The sequence below is a fragment of the Typopeltis vanoorti genome, chromosome 7, assembly GCF_054136105.1.
Source record: "Typopeltis vanoorti isolate ZY-2024b chromosome 7, IOZ_Tvanoo_1.0, whole genome shotgun sequence".
In the NCBI taxonomy this organism is placed as follows: domain Eukaryota; kingdom Metazoa; phylum Arthropoda; class Arachnida; order Uropygi; family Thelyphonidae; genus Typopeltis; species Typopeltis vanoorti.
Window position 1 is genome coordinate 44,386,681 of NC_143555.1, and position 18,616 is coordinate 44,405,296.

The 18,616-nt window shown below is 35.0% G+C and overlaps 1 protein-coding gene across 2 annotated transcripts in view; it reads left to right on the forward strand.

Annotated features, from left to right (window-relative positions):
- RNaseX25 (Ribonuclease X25) overlaps positions 1 to 18,616 on the forward strand; it is a 166,785-nt gene that overhangs the window by 90,182 nt on the left and 57,987 nt on the right. For both annotated transcript variants that reach the window (XM_090395238.1, XM_090395239.1), the window contains exons 4-5: positions 575 to 644; positions 11,890 to 11,957. In XM_090395238.1, coding sequence (XP_090251364.1) covers positions 575 to 644; positions 11,890 to 11,957 — 138 coding nt within the window. The remainder of the gene's footprint in view (positions 1 to 574; positions 645 to 11,889; positions 11,958 to 18,616) is intronic.

The window sequence follows — 18,616 nt, forward strand, 5'->3', positions numbered from 1 at the left end:
TGGAGAATACTCCCAGGAAGGTTAGGGATAATTGAGAGCAGAAATTGTTACTAAATATAGTTGATAAATTCAATCGGATACGATCTTCCTTTTTAGTCGTTTCCGACTGTAGGGTAGTTCACCATTCCCCCCCCCCCTCCCATTTTATCTGAGCTCAGGACCAGCATATGGCTTGGACGTACTCATGACTGTAATCCATGTGTGTTCCTGGGACCAGTTTGCCTGTTCTGAGGGAAGAAAAACCAGAGTTTCTGGGTGAACCCCCCCCCCCCCCACCACCTCCGTCTGAGACTGGCTAACTCGCCTTTCATCGAAAGAGACCAGATAAAGGTTCCTCACTTCATTGATGAGAATCGAATCCAGGTCTTTCTGACCAAAGGGCTTCGTCTATACTGATGGAGCTACGGAGGCTCTATAAATTCAATAGCCACATGGAAAGGAACATTCCCGATAAGTTCATAACTAGCATGATATTTTAGTAATTATAATATTGTAATAATTCTTTACTCTTAAGTTATTTTGTATTTGTATATTGATACATAAATATTAACTTATTATTTTAATTTTAATTAAGGCCAACTGCCAAGCATGGTTATCCAAGCTTCTGTAACAATTCGTGGCCATTTGCAAAAGAGAAAATAGAGGTATTTATTTTTTGCTGTAAAATTTGTAAGGGATGTTTAATTGTGTGAATCTTAAGATGTACAGTAATCTGTTTGCTATCCAAAAGTTGAATCTTTCTAGTAAAGATTTGTTTCAAAGCCTTTTGATTCCATTGTCAACAGTATAATGTAAATATTAAATTATAGAATGACTTTGTTTTGGGAAAAATTATTTATCACAAGAATTTTCAGCCATATCACTAATCATTTTCAGACATAGGGAAAGAGATAAAAACAAATTAAAGTAAATCTAATTTGAATACATCAAAAAATAAATATCTAATAATATAATTAGGACAAATCTAATCTGTTATTTCAATTTATCTCTTTTGCTGTGTGCATTGAGAAATTGCATTATTAATAGCAAGTTTCTTTTATTTGATGTTTGCAGATGTTTAAAAATTAATAACTCTAGCGCCATACTCTGCTGAGAAAAATTTTTCATATATATATATATATATATATATATATATATATATATATAAAAACAACTAATACTTAAGTAAATAGATAAAACATTCCTGCATCAGTGTAAAATATTTAAGTTTAGGTTTTTGATGTTATAATGTTCTCTTTTTAATTTTAATTAATGCCTAACTCGCTTTCATTTGAAAATGCTCATAAAAATATTCCTCCTGTCATGACGAGAATCAAATTCTGGTCTTTTTTGGTTGAATATTGCAATATTCCAACTGCAAGGATGACAAATTATGATAAAAAAAATCCATGGTGGAATCAGGGAGTTAACAGACAGTCATTGAAGATAACATACTAAAAGTTCCTAGCAAGAACTCTGAAAAGAAAAAAATGTATGAAAGAAAAGCATTGTGTAAAAACAGCTAAACAAAAGTCTTCATGGGAAGACTTTAGTAAGAATATAGAAGATATATATCAGGAAGGTGGAAAAATGTTCTGGAAGGTGTACTGCAAAAGGAATCAGATGATAAAGGGGATGTAAAAATGGAAGATATACATTCTGAATGTCTGTCAATAAGAACGTTGAAAGATTGATAAATGAAATAATTTAGATACTTGACCAGACATGCTCATATGTGGAGGTATGAAGGTTGTCATATGCCTTTTGCAGGTCTTCTAAGCTTAAATACAGATCTTTGTTATATTCCCATGATTTCTGAATTACTTGTGGTTAAGTGAAAATCTGATCCTGACAGCCTCTATTTGGCCTGAATCCAGCTTGTTCTTTACTGAGCATCACTTCCACAATCCTTTTCAACTGTTTCTCAAGTATACTTACATAAATCTAACCAGGAACACTCAGTAAGGAATTATCTCTGTAATTCTCGCATTCAGTTTCATTTCCCTTTTTATATGTGGGCACTATGAGATTTCTACTAAAATCATCTGGAATTTACTTCTGTCCAAGCCTTCTGAACTATACAGTGCAGCTACTGTAATACATCAATACTTGAGCATTTCTGGTCGAATATCATCTACTCCAGCTGTCTTTCCACATTGCAAGCTTTTGATGGCTTTTTCTACTGTAATCCTGATTGCATACATGTTGAGCATTTTTCACTACTGTGCAGTCACTACTTGTTTCATTTAACAATTTTTCGAAGTAATTACTCCATACATCAAGGATATCTTTTTCTATGGTTTTCATATCAAATTTCATCATCATCATCAAATTCCTGCTATGTACCCTCAAAGGGTGCACAGGATATGATAGTGCTACATGAAAAATTTACATCATTACTAACTTCCTATCTACAATTTTCCTCCAAATCAGTCTGTTACTTGTCAAGACTACAACATTATCAGATCTTATATTTCTATCGTCTAAGGCACTCTACCGTATCAATCCACCTATATCTTGGTCTTCCTCTGGGTCATTTTCCTGCCATCCTGGCAGAGAACACTTGTTTTGCTAATCTTTCCTCGCCCATTCTGTTTAAGTGACCATACCACCTGAGAGTAGCTCTGCTAACGCATTCCTTGATGCTGACAATGTCAAGTTCTTTCCTAATGTCCTCGTTCTTAATATGATATTGCCACTGCTGCCATCTGTTCATGCCTCTAATCTTCCTCAGGACTCTGATATCTGTGTGTCTCTAGTCTTTGGTCAAGTGTTTTACTTCTGACCCAGCTCTCAGATCCATAAGTTAAAATTGGTTTGAACACTGTCTTGTATACAACTAATTTAGTGTTCTGACTAATGTCTCTCTTATTCCATATGAATTTATTCAGTTGACTTCCTACCATACCAGCTTTGTTGATTCTGTTGTCTATTTCCATATTTAATTTACCGTCTTCACCAAAAATCGTGCCTAAGTAGCTGAAATGTTTTACTTGTTCCACAGGTTCTCTGTTCACAACGCAGTTGACATTTTCAATGATTCTGCCTTTTTTCATTGTCTTTGTCTTTTTATTGCTGACCTTCATACCATATCTATTACAACAGTTATTCAATTTAGTCATGGAATATTGTAGACTTGTAGCGGAGATATTTAGGAGTATAACATCGTCTGCATACAGCAAAGAGCTGACATTAACATCTCCAATTTTGATATCATGTTTAATACCACTTTCCTTCATAATGTGATCCATATATATAATGAATAACAGAGAGGGATAATGTACATCCTTGTCTCACACCAGATTTAACATTAAACCATCTTCCTGTACTTCCTTCAATTCTAACTGTTGACTTAAACTCATATAATGAGTTGTAAGTTATATCTCATATAATGAGATATAATGCCCCATTGACACCATATAACTGTACCGTATTGAATAGCTTCTCTCTCGCCACCTTTTCATATGCCTTTTCCAGATTGACAAAACTTAAATATAGATCTTTGTTATATTCCCATGCTTTCTCAACTATTTGTCGTAAAGTGAAGATCTGATCCTGAAAGCCTCTATTTGGTCTGAATACAGCCTGTTCTTCACCAAGCTTTTCTTCCACAATTCTTCTCAACTGTTTCTCAAGTATACTTGCATAAATCTTTTGGCCAGGAACACTCGGTAGGTAAATACCTCTGTAATTCTCACATTCAGTTTTATTTCCCTTTTTATATATGGTTACTATGAGAGCTCTACTCCAATCATCGGGAATTTGTCCCTCTGTCTACATCTTCTGAACTACGCAGTGCAGCCACTGTAAGACTGTTATACTACCATACTTAAGCATTTCTGGTCGAATATCATTACTCCTGTCTTTCCACATTTCAAGCCTTTGATTGCTTTTTCTACTTCAAGTATGGATATGTATTCCTGCCTGTATGCCTGTTGAGTTTTTTTACCACTGTGCTATCACTGCTTGTCATTTAGCAATTTTTCGAATTACTCCATACAATTGGTTTAAACACTGTCATTTCATGTCATTGACATGAAAATGGGATATTTTTTTCCCCATTTTCATGTCACCTTTATCATCACTAACTCCTTTTACAGCACTCTTTCCTCCATTTTAAGCTTCTTCAACAACCTCCAGAATATCTTACCACCTTCTTGATATTTATTTTCCATGTTCTTGTCAAAGTCCTCCCACAACTTTTGTTTAGCTAGTTTTACACAGTGTTTAGCTTTCTTACATGTGTCTCTGTATTCTCTAAGAGCAAAAGCTGGCTTATTTGCCAGGAACTTTTGATATGCTTTCTTCTTTTCCTTCACTGCCTCTTTAACTTCCTGTGTCCACCATGGAGTTCTGATTTTTCTATCCTTGCAGACAAACTCACCACATGTCTCTTTGGCTGAATCAATCAGTGTTTTTTTGAAGGCTTGCCAATGAATCTCCAAGGTTTGGTTGCTGTTATCAAACCCTTTCATTTTTTCTTCAATAATCTTTGTGTATTTTAGTCTACAGTTCACATCTGAGAGTTGCTCAACTTTTATTCTCTTTAAAACTTTCTTACGTGTTATTCTTTTCAATATGAAATTCAATTTTATCATGCTCAAGACTAAATAGTGATCACTTCTAATTTCAAATCCCCTGTACACTCTGGTGTCCTGCACCAGGGAGAAAACATCACTATCAACAATAACATAGTCATTGATACTTTTCTTATTCCTTGCCTCTTCTCTCCATGTGAATTTGTGCACATTTTCATGTCCTTAGCAGAAATCCAACAGGTATTTGCCATTATTATTAGCTTTGCTCTTTTCTCCAAATTTTCCCAAAATATTTTTGTATGTCTGACAATCATTTCCTACTCTGCTATTTAGATCCCCAACAAGGACTAACTTTTCCTTTTTCTTTGTGTCAGTTGCTTTCTCTAAAGCCTCAAAAAATTCCTCCACTTCTATTTTAGTAGAACCTTCTGTGGAACCATAGGTACAAATAAGTCTCATTATCCAGTTCCCCATTCTTATATTTGCCCACATCACTCTACTTGACACTGCCTGCCATTCAAGAAGATTAGCCTCATATATAGTGTTGAGTACTATGGCTACTCCTTCTTTTCCTTGATTGTCATTGCCTGAATATATCATTTTGTATTTATTTGCCCAGAAAGATCTCGCCAGTTTTGGTCTTTGTTTCAGTCAACCCCTATTATGTTGATCTGATACTTATCTAATTCCTCAACTAGCTCCATTTCTTTGCCATTCAGGCTTCTTATGTTGATGGTACCGATCTTTAACTCGGGTGATGTTGAGTTGGGAGTGTGTTTTCAGATTTGTTATAGTAGCTGACGTTTCGCTGTTTTTTCCCCTGGCTCCTGGTGAAAACAATGGGGGCCTCGTTTAACTGGGCAACACCCCAGCCGGCATGAAATTTTGTCATGTTGTACCATCCCTGGAGGTGTCATGTAATAATAATGTTTGCATAGTTGAGTCTATGGGTTACCTGTAAAAGCTGCTCAACTTTCATGTTAAAACGTTTTTTACATACTGTTCTTTTCAATGTGCTATTAAGTTTTATCCTACTTAAAAGTAAAATGGTCCCTTCCAGTATTAAATCCTCTGTACACTTGTATCCTGAATCACTTGAATATATCACTAATAACATAGTCAATGAGGCCTTTCTTATTTCCTGTCTCTCCACGTGAACTTGTGTGCACATTTTGTTGGAACATGGTGTTAGTGATGGCTAGTCTATATGCTCAGCTGAAATAGCCTTGTCCTTTTCTCCAAATTTTCCCAAAACATTTCTATATGCCTGGTGACATTCACTTCCTACTCTGCTGTTTAGATCTCTAGCAAGTTCCACTTTTCAATCTCTTTTTCTGTTACCTGCTCTAGTCATTTGGGTAAATTCCTGCGATTCTTAATTAGAACCTTCTAATGATTGCCTACTAACTGTGCTTTTGAGCTATGCTAAGAAAAATATTTTTAAATAGTGTATAGCAGCTTTTTTATTGTATAATTGTTTAATTTTTTTCTATCATGTTGGATACTGATGTCCTTCAGTGGTGTTTGTTGTTTTTGAATTTTGTTTGTTCATGGTTTATTACTTGTTTGTTCCTACTGCTTCTGCTTTTTGAAAATGCATCTGTAAAGAAATGCATGCAGCATGGAAAATTTTTGCAGGAAGATTGACTTCTGCCCTAAATTTTTACCAGTGGATGCATTGTGAGAATTGCTTCATGTGTGCAAAAAAAAATGTGAAAGATTTGTGAACCGTTAAAGAAGGAATGCATTAATGCATGTGAATAGCGTATTGTTAGGTCAGAGCATTTTGCAATAGTCGCTATCATTGGGATCCCAGTAGAATAGCTTAGGCAAGAGTTGGTGCAAATGAAAAGTGAAATGAAGCATCTGGAAGATGAGATTAAACACCTAAAGAAGAGTTTGGCAGAAGAGATGTGAATGAGGAGGAAGTTAATATTACAAAGAAAGAGTCAAAGGATAATTATATATAAATTGTATAGGGACTTGATTATTAGAGATGTGATTAGTGATAAAGTACACAAAACAGCTTTCCTGGTGGAACATTGAAATGAATAACTAATGCTTTTCAGACAAAGGAAAGAGTGGGCATCAGAATTAATGGTAGTAGTAGTAGTAGGCATAAATGGTGAAAAAAGGAATGTGCATGGAGACTTGTAGTTTTGCAGGAGCTAAAGGATAATAGTGTTGTTGGAAAAATCATTAGTGTGTTATTCAGATATGACAATAGTGAATTGGGAAGGAGAGCAGAGATAATGAATAGCAAGATGGCTGAGTTATGAGGCAAAGGGGATTCAGTTTGTGAATCTGTGGAGTGAATTTGAATGGGGTGCTGCACATTTAGAAGGGCTATTGTTTGCTGAGAAGGTGAAATAAGTTATTTTATTATTATTACTCAGGCCTCCATGGAGTCAAAAGATTCATCGTGGGAGGTCCTTTCTAAGAATCACAAGTCTATCAAGTTAGTGTAGAATATGGCTGAATATAAGGTAGTTTATGGCCATTAAGCTGAAGGTATACTTCAAATGACAGTCTTCTAAACTTTGGATAAATTAATGTTCTCATACTTGTTGAGGTTCTGGAATTTCTTAGACTTATGATATGATATCTAATCCTATAGGTTATTTCATTTAATCCTCTGTTTTGCTATTCCTGAGTTAACGTAAAGATAACAGCTTATGTATTTCTTACATTGGCTTGAGGCAGATATTCTTCTTGACTATCCATAGGAGGCTGTTATAGATTACTGGAATGGATGGAGTCCTAAGGAGAATAAAAAATATCATAGCTAGGATGTGTGTGTGCTGTAAAAGCAGTATAGATTATATTTATATAGTACTTTGGCAACCTGTATATTAAGAAGATTGATATGATCTTGTTTGTAATGGGGGGGGGGGAATGGGAGGGATATAGTCACTGGCTTAAAAAAGTATCACATGGATTTGTGGCAAGAACTGTCCTAAACAAGTTGGAAAACAAGTAGAGCCTTAGTCCTGTGTGTATGAAATTAGTATTTGTATTTATGAACCCCATCTCTAATAATATAGAAGAAAATCTGAAATGTAATGTTATCTGATTTCAACTTATGATCAAAATCAAATTCCTGATAAGTATCCTCAGGGATGTACAGGATGTTATGATAGTTCTATATGAAAAAGTTTAGTCTATGTAGCTCAGTTGAGTTTGACAGAGCCCTTTGGTTGGAAAGCCTTGTGTTCAAATCCCATCTACAATGTGAAGAATCTTTATCAGTGCTTTTTAACCAAAAGGTCTTAGCTGGTCTTATTTGGCAGTAGATGGTTTTTTTCTCTTAGAAACTCAGGTTTTTTCATACCTCAAATCAAGTAAACAGGCCTTGTGAACACATTTATCTACATACATAGAATACTATTGGACAAGTGGACAACTATTTTTCTATAATACTTCCCTAGTAATGTAGTATTGCTGCTCCACCAACCACTGATTGATGGGAAATGCACATGAAAAATATACATCATTACTAGCCTGCTATCAACAAATTTCCTCCAAACGAATCTGTTATTTGTCAAGATCTAATATTATCAGATGATATATTTTTTTCTTCGAAGGCACTTTTTACTGTATCAATCCATCTATATTTTGATTTTTTTTTCAGAATCTTTTTCTTGCCATCGTTGCAAAGGACACTTGTTTTGCTAACTTTCCCTCTCCCATTCTGTTTAAGTACACCTAAGATCAGCTCTTCTAACACATTTCTGAATGCTAACCATGTCAAGTTCTTTCCTAATATCATTTTTTAATATACAGTACTGCTATTGATGCCATCTATTCACTCCTCTAATCTCTCTCAGAATTCTCTGTAGTCTCCAGGCTGCCTTTGTTAAAAATAGTGCTCAAATTGCTTAAATGTTTTATTTATTCTGTAGGTTATAAATTATAACCTATAAATATAATATATATATTATAACTTTAAAACCAGTTGATGTTTTAAATTTTTTTTCTGCCTATTTTCATTGTCTTTGCCTTTTTGTTGTTGATTTGCATACCAAATTTATTACAGCAGTTAAATTTAGTCTGGGAATCTTGCACACTTGTACTGGATTTATTTAGGAGTATAACATCTATTAAGTAACTTGCTGAGATTAACCTCTCCAATTTTGATATTAGGTTTAATGTCAATTTCCTTTCTAGTGCAATCCATATAGATGATGAATAATGGTGGAGATAATGTGCATCCTTGCTTCCCATCTGATCAAACCATCTTTTGTATCTCCTTCGGTTCTAACTGCTGATTTACAACTCAGACTATTCATTGCTCCATATAATGTCCCATTTACATCATATAACTGTTTTGAACAGCTTGTCACTTGCACTTTACCTTTGCTTCTTTTGGGATCTACAAAACTTAAATACAGATCCTTATTATATTCCCATGATTTCTCAACTATTTGTCTTAAAGTGAAAATCTGATCCAGATAACCTGTATTTAGCCTGAGCTCACCTTGTTCTTCTCCAAAGTTATCTCTAACAATTTTTCTTACCTTCTGTTAGCTATACTTGCATAGATCATACAACAAACATGCAGTAGGGAAATTCCTCTGTAATTTTCACATTGTCTTATTTCCTGTTTTTTTTTTATAGATGTGTACAATAAGAGCTTTACGCCAATCATCTGGAATTCGATCCACTGACCAGACCTTATGAATTATGTAGTGTAAAACTTTTACACCTCCATATTTAACATTTCTGGTTGAAAATCATTTATTCCAGTTGCCTTTCCTTTCAGAACAAGCCATTTTGATGGCTTCTTTTACCTCAGACATTGGCATGTGCCTCCAGACGTCTATCTTTATCTTCAGTTTTAATCAGCTCTGAATCCTTTTTGTTCTCTTTCTAACATTTCTAAGTGTTTTCAGTAGTCTAGAATATTTCACCTATTTCCTGATATTTATTTTCTGTGTTCTTAGCATTTCCTTGAATTTTTTAAGCTAGTTTTATACAGTGCGTTGCTTTATTAGATTTTTCTCTGTATTCTCTCAGAGCACAAGTTGGCTTATTGCCATTAATTTTCAATATGCTTCTTCTTTTCTTTGACTCTGTCTTTAACTAACTTTTCCACCATGAGTTCTGATTTTTCTGTCCTTGCAGACAACCTTTCTGACTGCGTCATTGTTTTCTTGAGAGTATGCCATTCAATCTCCAAGATTTGGTTCTCATTTTCAAACTTGAATTTTTTTTCTTGAATAATGTTTGTATATATGAAAGCTGCTCAACTCTGATTAATTTTATAACTTTCTCACACATTTTTCATTTCAATATGATATTGAATTTTATCCTACTCATAGTTAAATGGCACTCACTTCAGATTTCATATCCTCTGTATACTCTCCTGTTCTGAATTAGCATGAAGATATTGCTATCAACAATAACTTAGCCAATGAGACTATCTTATTTCTTACATCTTTTTACAAGTTTTTGCTTCAGCCATTTAAATTTCTTAAGTATACAAACCCTTGTATATGTAATGCTCACTTGAGTAAACATGTTAAGATCATAGCAATGTACATTTGTGTTGTTTGTGCCATGTAGCCAGTTACATTTTTCTCCTTTACTCAATGATCGTAGTTTTACAAATCTTCAGTAGTGTCTTAGATCCAAACTCTTTGGTTTGGAGAGTTTTGTATAGGACATAGGCCATTTCTTAGAAAAAATTTATATTTTTGAAGTAGTGCCTTTTTTTTTTAAGATGATTTGTTTCTATTTCATGACTGCATGTAGATTTCCTGTGTAATCTGCATCTCACTTTTCAGTACTTATTCAGTAATGTATAATTTCGATGTATCATTCTGTTATGGATGACCAGACATTCATAATGTGCGGGTTTACATTAAAAGGGTAATGCACAGACTCAGCGGGTGGAGTTCATGTGTTGGAGAATGGGTAATTGGGAAACTGCATATGACATAGAAAACATCGCAAACTTTGGCTTTAAAAAGGAAACTAAAGATTAGGGAAATCATCATACGTCTACAAAGAGAGCAATATAAGTTATCATTAATCCTCTTAGTAGATGCAGACAGGACAATAAGAAATTAATTTATTTGGTGCACTTATTCAGTTGAGAATTTTTGTGGAAGCAATCACAAGTTGCATTTTGAAGATGCCTTGGACAAGATATAATTAATAATTAAAATCAATTGAATTTTTTGTGTTGCAAATATTAGGCTGTTATTACACATTCACCTAAGATATAAGTAAAAGTAAATAAAAAATAAATTCTTTAATGCCTTCATCTTTTCCTAATGGAATAAGCAGAACTTCCTTAGCCCATTTACTGCATATTCATTTCCAAAAGGAAGCTGGTAGGAACTGGTTTTTATCCTTCATCATTATTAGTAGTGGAGATAATTTCTGCCAATGATTTGTTGTCCCTTACAGGTGACAAGAATAAGGCAGACAACTGTCACCATCTCATATTCGTAATCTTAATTTGTATTGCTGTGACAATGAGTTTTATAGTCTTTCTTAAGTTTGAATCCATGTTCTCAGGAAATGGAGGGGAGGAGCAGTCATATTTGCCTGTACCTGATTGCATTTTTTTTTTTGAATGTTATTACCTCAGAAACAGGCTGGAGGGAAGGAAAAAAAGACTAGAAAAGCTTCTTTAGTTGACAACTAGAATAGACACTAATATTTTTTTTTCTTCTATCAATCTAGCATGAGAAAGTTAACATGAGGCATCATAAGACATAAGGATCTGTTAAAATTGGACACCAAGAAACACAATCTTCAAGATTAGTGTTTTGGTACATAAGACGGATTTGTGCTGAAAACATTCATCCTGGAGAGGTTATTTTTATTTAATGAAGAGATTGACATAGCAGCTCAGCAAACAGTCGACAGGTCTTTTGCTATTTGTTAGTTTTCAGCTGAAAAGCAGGCAGTCAGAGCTTTACAGCCTTGGTTGATTACTATGTGACCTTCCAACTACTGAGTAATTACATGTATCACTTCTTTCTTTCCTGAAGCTTCACATAAATTGTGTACATATGGTAACATCACAAACTAATTTGCATTTAGATTCACATCTATAGTAATGTGAAGAAAACTTTTTAGTTTGTAGTCCACTGGACAGCCACACTCTTAGTGTACCTAAATCCTGCACATGCAACACCATCTATTTCGTGTGTAATTCACAATACTGTTTAATTTTCTTTGTCCTTATAATCAATATAACATATTAAGAACTGATTCTTAAACATATTAAAAATCTTTTCTGTTATAGAATATTATTAATTTACATCAGGTAATATGTCTCAATTAAGAAATGATTTCTGTGAGGTGATATTTCACTAAAGTTGTACTCTGTTTTTTAATGAAATGCTTTAAATTTTAGGCGATCACACCTGAATTGAAATTAAAGTGGCCCAGTCTCTATGCAGGTGGAAAAGAAACAGATTTCTGGTGAGAACATACAGTATTATTATTATAATTCCGACATCTCATGTGAAGCATATGCTATGTTATTCACACAATGAATATCATAACTCTTCCTCACTGATTTACTTAAACACATTCATTGATATTGCATTAAGCCACCTTTGGTAACAATTTAGCGCCTCCGTAGCGCAATTGGAAGAACGACGGTACATTGCGCCCTTCGATTGGAATAGGCCTAAGTTCGATTCTCGTCGCGACGGGAGGAATCTTTATCTGGTCGATTTCAATCGATGGTGAGTTAGCCGATCTCATACGGAGGTAGCAGGGTTTTTTCTCCCGGAAACTCGGGTTTTTCATCCTGCATACATACAAATCGGCCCTTCAGAACACACGCAATTTACAGACAAAAATTACTAGTTGTGGTGGTGTTGGAGGTGGGCGGTAGATGGCGTTGATTCGTAGTAGAGGTAAGGTGTAGAGAGAGTTGAAGATGTCCTCCCGCGATGAGTCTTCAGACTCCTTGGAGGTATCAGGAATAATAATAATAATAATAATAATTTCTACTCATTTAATGCATACTATCAAATTTAAAAAAAAAAAAAAAAAAAAAACCTAGTCCTCATTGTTTCCTAACCACATATTTAAAAAAAAAATGAAGCAAATCCTATTTTATTCTCCATGACAGTAAGCAGAGCTGCTCTAGCCTTAACTTTTTGAAGACATCTGGGAAGCCTTTCCCCATTTATCAGCCACCTTCACTGAGAGTGAGCTCATGCTATCAATGAATCAATATTTTGCAGCCTTAAATCCTAACACTGTTGTTATTGTCTGCACTAGTATGAGATCTACAGTTTTTTTAGATGTGCAGTTAGAATCTGAGTTTACAGGAGGAAAAAAACCTTACTTATACATGGCAAAAATCAACTGAAAAAGAACATGACATTTCCAAAGAAAGACCATTAGAGGTTCAGTTCTAGTAAGTAACTAAATTGAACTTCTAATGGTCTTATATAGGTAACCTAGTGCTGTGAAAGTAAACAAGATTTCCTCCAGGGATGTGCAGATACTCCATTTACTTTTTTGTGTTTCATTACTAAGAGTCAGCTCATGCTATCAATGAATCAAGGCTTTTCAGGAGAGAGAAAAGCAGACAACTAATGCCATTTCATAGCCCTAAATCCTAACACTGAGTGGCCAGATCGGTTTGAAAGTACCAGTTATTGTCTGATTACTGAAGTTAAGCAAACCTGAGCCCAGTTAGTATTTGTAAGGGTAACCACCTGGGAACACCAGATGCTGCTGGCATTAATTATTTTAGTTGTTAGAAGAAGCAAAACTTAAGAGTGAGAAGTGAAGATTGTAAGTCTCTTACCTACGCTATGATTGAGGCGAACTGAAGAGATTGTGCAAAAGGAATGATATAGAATTTGTGGATCTGTGGTCTCTGTTTGACGGAAATAAGGATTTGTACAATGCGGATGGATGGTTCTGAATGGGTTTGGTGTTAGGTGTCTGGAGAGAGCTTTTTTCACTGAGCATGCTGACGTGCAAATTCAGGGAAACTTAAGCAATTCGGGTGGAAGCAAGTGAGTTTGTGTGAAGGCACCCATGAAGCGAGTGAGTGTGAGAATGACCAAGTGAGGAATCTAGTTTCTCAAGCAAAAATGTTGAATAGGGTAGTCAATTCAGAAAGTAAAGGTGGGCAAGGGAATAAAGGGACGTTGCCGTTTTCTATATACTAATGCCAGAAGTATCAGGAAAAAAAGAGGGGGGGAGTTTTTTTGGCATTGGTTAGTGCCTCATCAGAAGTTAGTGAGACTTCGCTGACAGCAGATGATGTAGTTACTGGGATTGAATGTGAATGATTTAGTATTTTCAGAGAAGATAGGATGGGGGGGAAGTGCACTGATAATAGATGAATTGCAACCAAAAGGAATAGACAAGTGGATGGATGGATGGCTGGTCATTTGAAGCAGTCTGGAGATTAAGACCAGTAAGACAAAATATACAGTTATAGGAAATAACCTGAAGGGAAATGGTTTTGCTGATGATGTGAAATTAGGTAGAGTAATAGTTAATCAAGGCAATGTGGAGAGCTTGCAGGACAATTTAAATAGGCTGTCAGTATGAGCAAAAGTTAATGGGTGTCAGTTTAACACGTTCGCTGCCACGCTACTTCGGAGTAGTCTGTTCCCGTACGCCGAGCAATTTCACTTCTTCAAGGTCAGTACGGTAATCTCGTTGCCGGCGGTAAGCGTCATACGAGTATACTCGTAGTTGGCTTGTGCAGAGCATATACCATCTATGAGAATACACAGTTTTGATGCTAGCTCCACAAGCCAAGCATTTTCACTTTTTCAAGGTCACTACAGTAATCTCGTTGCCGGCGGTAAGCGTCATACGAGTATACTCGTAGCTGGTTTGTGTGGCCGGTTTACCAACTACGAGTATACTCGTAGTTGGCAGCAAACCTGTTAATGTCAAGAAATGTAAAGTTATGCATTTTGGGATAAAGAGATTACAAGCTGTGTATCGCATTGATGGCACTGTACTCCTGGAAATACTAGAAGCTAGTGATAGACAGAGAGTTAAAGTTTACAGGACATATTGTTAAGGTAGCCTATGAGATTACTTGGCTAGTTAAGGATACATTCACAAGTAGAGATAAGGAAGTTGTAATTCCTCTTTATAAGGCCTTGATATGCCCACATCTAGATTACTATTGTAAAATCGTGTGTTGTTTGTGGCATTGTAAAATTTTATTACAATTATTTGTTTTTGTATTGTTCAAAGGTTCTATACTCAATATTTTACTTTACTTAAATTTAAGTACTCTACTTATGTTACAGTTGTAACTCTGAGCTCTTAATACGTTTCTTGATTTAGACTCTTATTTTTAATCCTCTCATTCAACTTTAATCCCCCCTTGTCTCAAGGCCGTAATTATGATTCTTCACGTGCACAAAACCCTAGAACTAAGAAATTGCCTCTGGCTGGAGCCAATTTCTTTGTCTGAACTGCTGGTGTTTTTTCTAAATTGAATTCTGTAAATTTATTTTTTTATCTCAACTGCGCCATCAAAATTCGTAGATGGATAGGAGTTGAATATCCTTCCAAAGAAAAACACTCAGCAAAACACATAACCTTCCTCTCATATACTTATTACTAAATCTAACAACGTAAAATTTCTATCTTTCAGTTGTGGCTACTCAATACTCTAGGTCACACAGATTCGAATTTTATGAGCAGTGCATTGGTATGCAGGAAACAGGCAAATTATTTGACAAACAAAACAATTTATTCATGCTAATAGAATGTACACTAAAAGTTAACACTAAACATTCAAAACCTCTCAGGCTCTGTACCTTTCAGCAATATTAGCTTGGATTCAAATTAATCAAACTAGCTTAACAATTCTTCTTCAAACAATTGGTCTAATGCACTAATTATTCCTACAAATTATTCACACACTAAAACAGACTTGTGCATACTACATCATAACTCAGACATTAAATTGTATCATGCACTCTAAACCGTCACATACACAACTCTATTTTAACACACAACTCAGCAGGATATTTCACTAAAATTTAACTCACAATCTAGAGTCCTTATTGTTAGATCTTAATGAAGTGCTTTCATTAGAGAAAGAATTCATTCAAGATTTAACAAATCAACAAAGAGATACGTGTGTTTAAATAAAGCAAATTGTAAAAAGGGGCTATAATTGAATGTCGTTAAAGTGGAATTACAAAAATATATTTAAGTAATGTGATCTGTTTATAAAGTGTAACAATTAGGAATTATATGTGAAGTGTTTATCACGATGTAAAAACAAAAGTTCGAAGTCCACTGGCAAAATTTCAGGTGAATGCTTGGCCTATGGTAGTAGCACTTGCACAGCAAGCTCATATTTCTCAGAAGACGCTAAGGAGAAGATTGTCCCATCTGCACAAGAAGACTCTGTATGGAGAAACATCTCGCATGAAAAAGAGGGATCGGTGCCGAGCGCAAAATGTAGCAGTAAAGAGGGCACAAAGGGTGCAACATAAAAGGAGTCTGCACTCCTTACACAAGGCTTACACTAGCACCGAAGCCAAAATTTAAGTCAGGATTTTAAGCGTAGTCAGAACAAGAAGAGAATAAATAGAAGTGAATAAAGATAAAGTGGTGAGATATATATACATACTAATGATAAAAAGGAACGATACAACAATCGCGCACTCTAAACCATCGCATATATCAACTCTATTTTAACATACAATAACTCAGCAGGATATTTCACTAAAATTTAACTCACGATCTAGAGTTCTTATTACTGTTCTTAACTTTAAAGTTTCAATACAATAGTAATTTCTGCCAACATTCAAAACCTCTTAGGCTCTATCCCATCACATATATCAACTCTATTGTAACACACAACTCAGCAGGATTCGCGATCTAGAGTCTTTATTACTGTTCTTAACTTTAAAATTTCAATACAATAGTAATTTCTGCCACAAATTTCACCTCTAGAAAATTCCTATACAAGGCCTTACTTTTTAGTCATCTAGTCTGCAATAGTAGACCCTTCAGATTGTTATCTTCATCTTTTACCTTCCGATATAGCTCACTACCAGGTGCCTTTTACGATATCGAAGACATTTTATCAACAGAGACCTTTAGGAAACTTGGCGGCTGGAATTCCGGAACTGACTGTCATATTGCATAATCGAGCCTTCTAATACTTCTGGACGTCTGTTGGCAGGACACACACTGGAATTCCTTGCATCGAGGACTGGAATTGAGAGCTGGAACAGCATCTTTGACCTTCATGATAGTGATTACCTTCGGTCATAAGTTAATCCATCTGGAATATTTCTTTGTCTGGAACTTTCCTTTGTTACAATTAAATTTACACTTAACTTTCCTTTGTTACAATTAAATTTACACTTAACTTTCTTTGTTCTTTACAGAAATTTGGCAGTCACAATATTTATGAGTTTACTCTAACTTATTATTTCCATACTACATAGAAAAAAGTTGCTAATTAACTACAAGTACTTTGTATGGATTTTCGTTTTCTAGTAAAATCGGTATATAAGGAATTGTTGTACAAAATCCTTCTATATAAGATTTTACACTATGCCAAGTCTGATCCCCTGGGTTTCTTGGGAATGAGGAAGCAATGGAGAGGATTCAGATGAGAGTGACCAAGATGGTGAGCAGCATGTGGAATGTTCCTTATGAGGATAGATTGAAAGTGTGTAGATTGCAGAAATTGGTTGATAGGAGAAAAAGAGGGGATAAGCTAGAAACATTTAAGTTGCTTAAAGGATTTTATAGGATAGATACAGGGCAAATGTTTCAGCACTTGGCTTGAGGGAACAGAACAAGGAGTCATCCCTGGAAATTGAATAAAGGCATTGTGAGTAGGGGTGTGAGGACTAGATTTTTTGCTTAGAGAGTGGTGAATAAGTGGAATGGATTGCTAGAATCAGTTGTGAGTGCTTTGTCTGTTAATGGGTTCAAGGAGAGGTATGATAGATTGTGTCTTCCACGATGAGTCTTTGACTCCTCGAAGGTGCCAGTATAATAATAATAATAATTATTATAAAAATACATATCAATTTCTCAATGATAACCCCCTCCAAATATAGATAACTTTTCTCTAGGCCACCTCCACTTACCAATCTTAGCCTCATGTCCCTTTGGCACTTCGGCAGTACCAATTGTTATCTGTAACCTTCATATTTTTATACTTATTTTCCATGGTCTGATCAGTTTCTGCTCCAGTGAAATAACTTCATTAATCCATGTGGAATATGGGATTTATTCTCCCATTCCATATAAAAATCCAAACTCCAATCACTATTCAAGCTTTGGTTTTCCAGAAAGATTCCAGTGATGTGTATATTAAACATGGCTCAAGTCAAACCCTAGCTTTGTGCTCATCCTAGATTACAGCTACATCTGTTTAAAAAAAAAAAAATCAAGAGGTCTAAGCGTATAGTTTGTTTCCTGTTCAAATGGCAATTTTTTTCTCTCCCAATATTGAGTTTAACATGTGCTCTTTCATATTTCCATCTCTATCATTCCCTGCAAGGATGCCATGCTAATATAAAAGAACTCCTGTTATTAATTCTTATGTAAGTGTTAGGACAAGGAAAATTGCCTCTCATCATACCACAAATGCTAGCTCGCTGCAAGCTTACAGTGATATTTTGTCAGAAAGAGATGAGAAAAATCCATTAGGCTGGATATTGTCTCCTGATCCAGCATATATTCACCTCTCCTCTCACATGTGTTCCCAATTTTCTTTCCAGAATTAACACCTGTCCTGTATCACCTATTTTAGTTGATATATTTATCTGGCATCTACACAGAACAAGTCTACATTCAGCCCATCCCTAAAAAAATGAAGATAAAAGTCAGCCATGAAACAGTCATGTTACCTCAATCTCTCAAAAAAATGGAGAAGGTCATCACTAGCAAAGTTTTTTTACTATCTAGAGCAGTGTTTCTCAAACTTTTTTCGACTACGGAACACTTCACAAATCCTGAAATTTTGACAGAACACCTTGGTTATTTTGTAATGTATAAATTAATAATTAATTGGTAATTTAGCTCATTTTTTATTATTAATCAATAATTGATAATAAATTGATTAATAATTTATTAAACATCAATTAAACTATCATTAA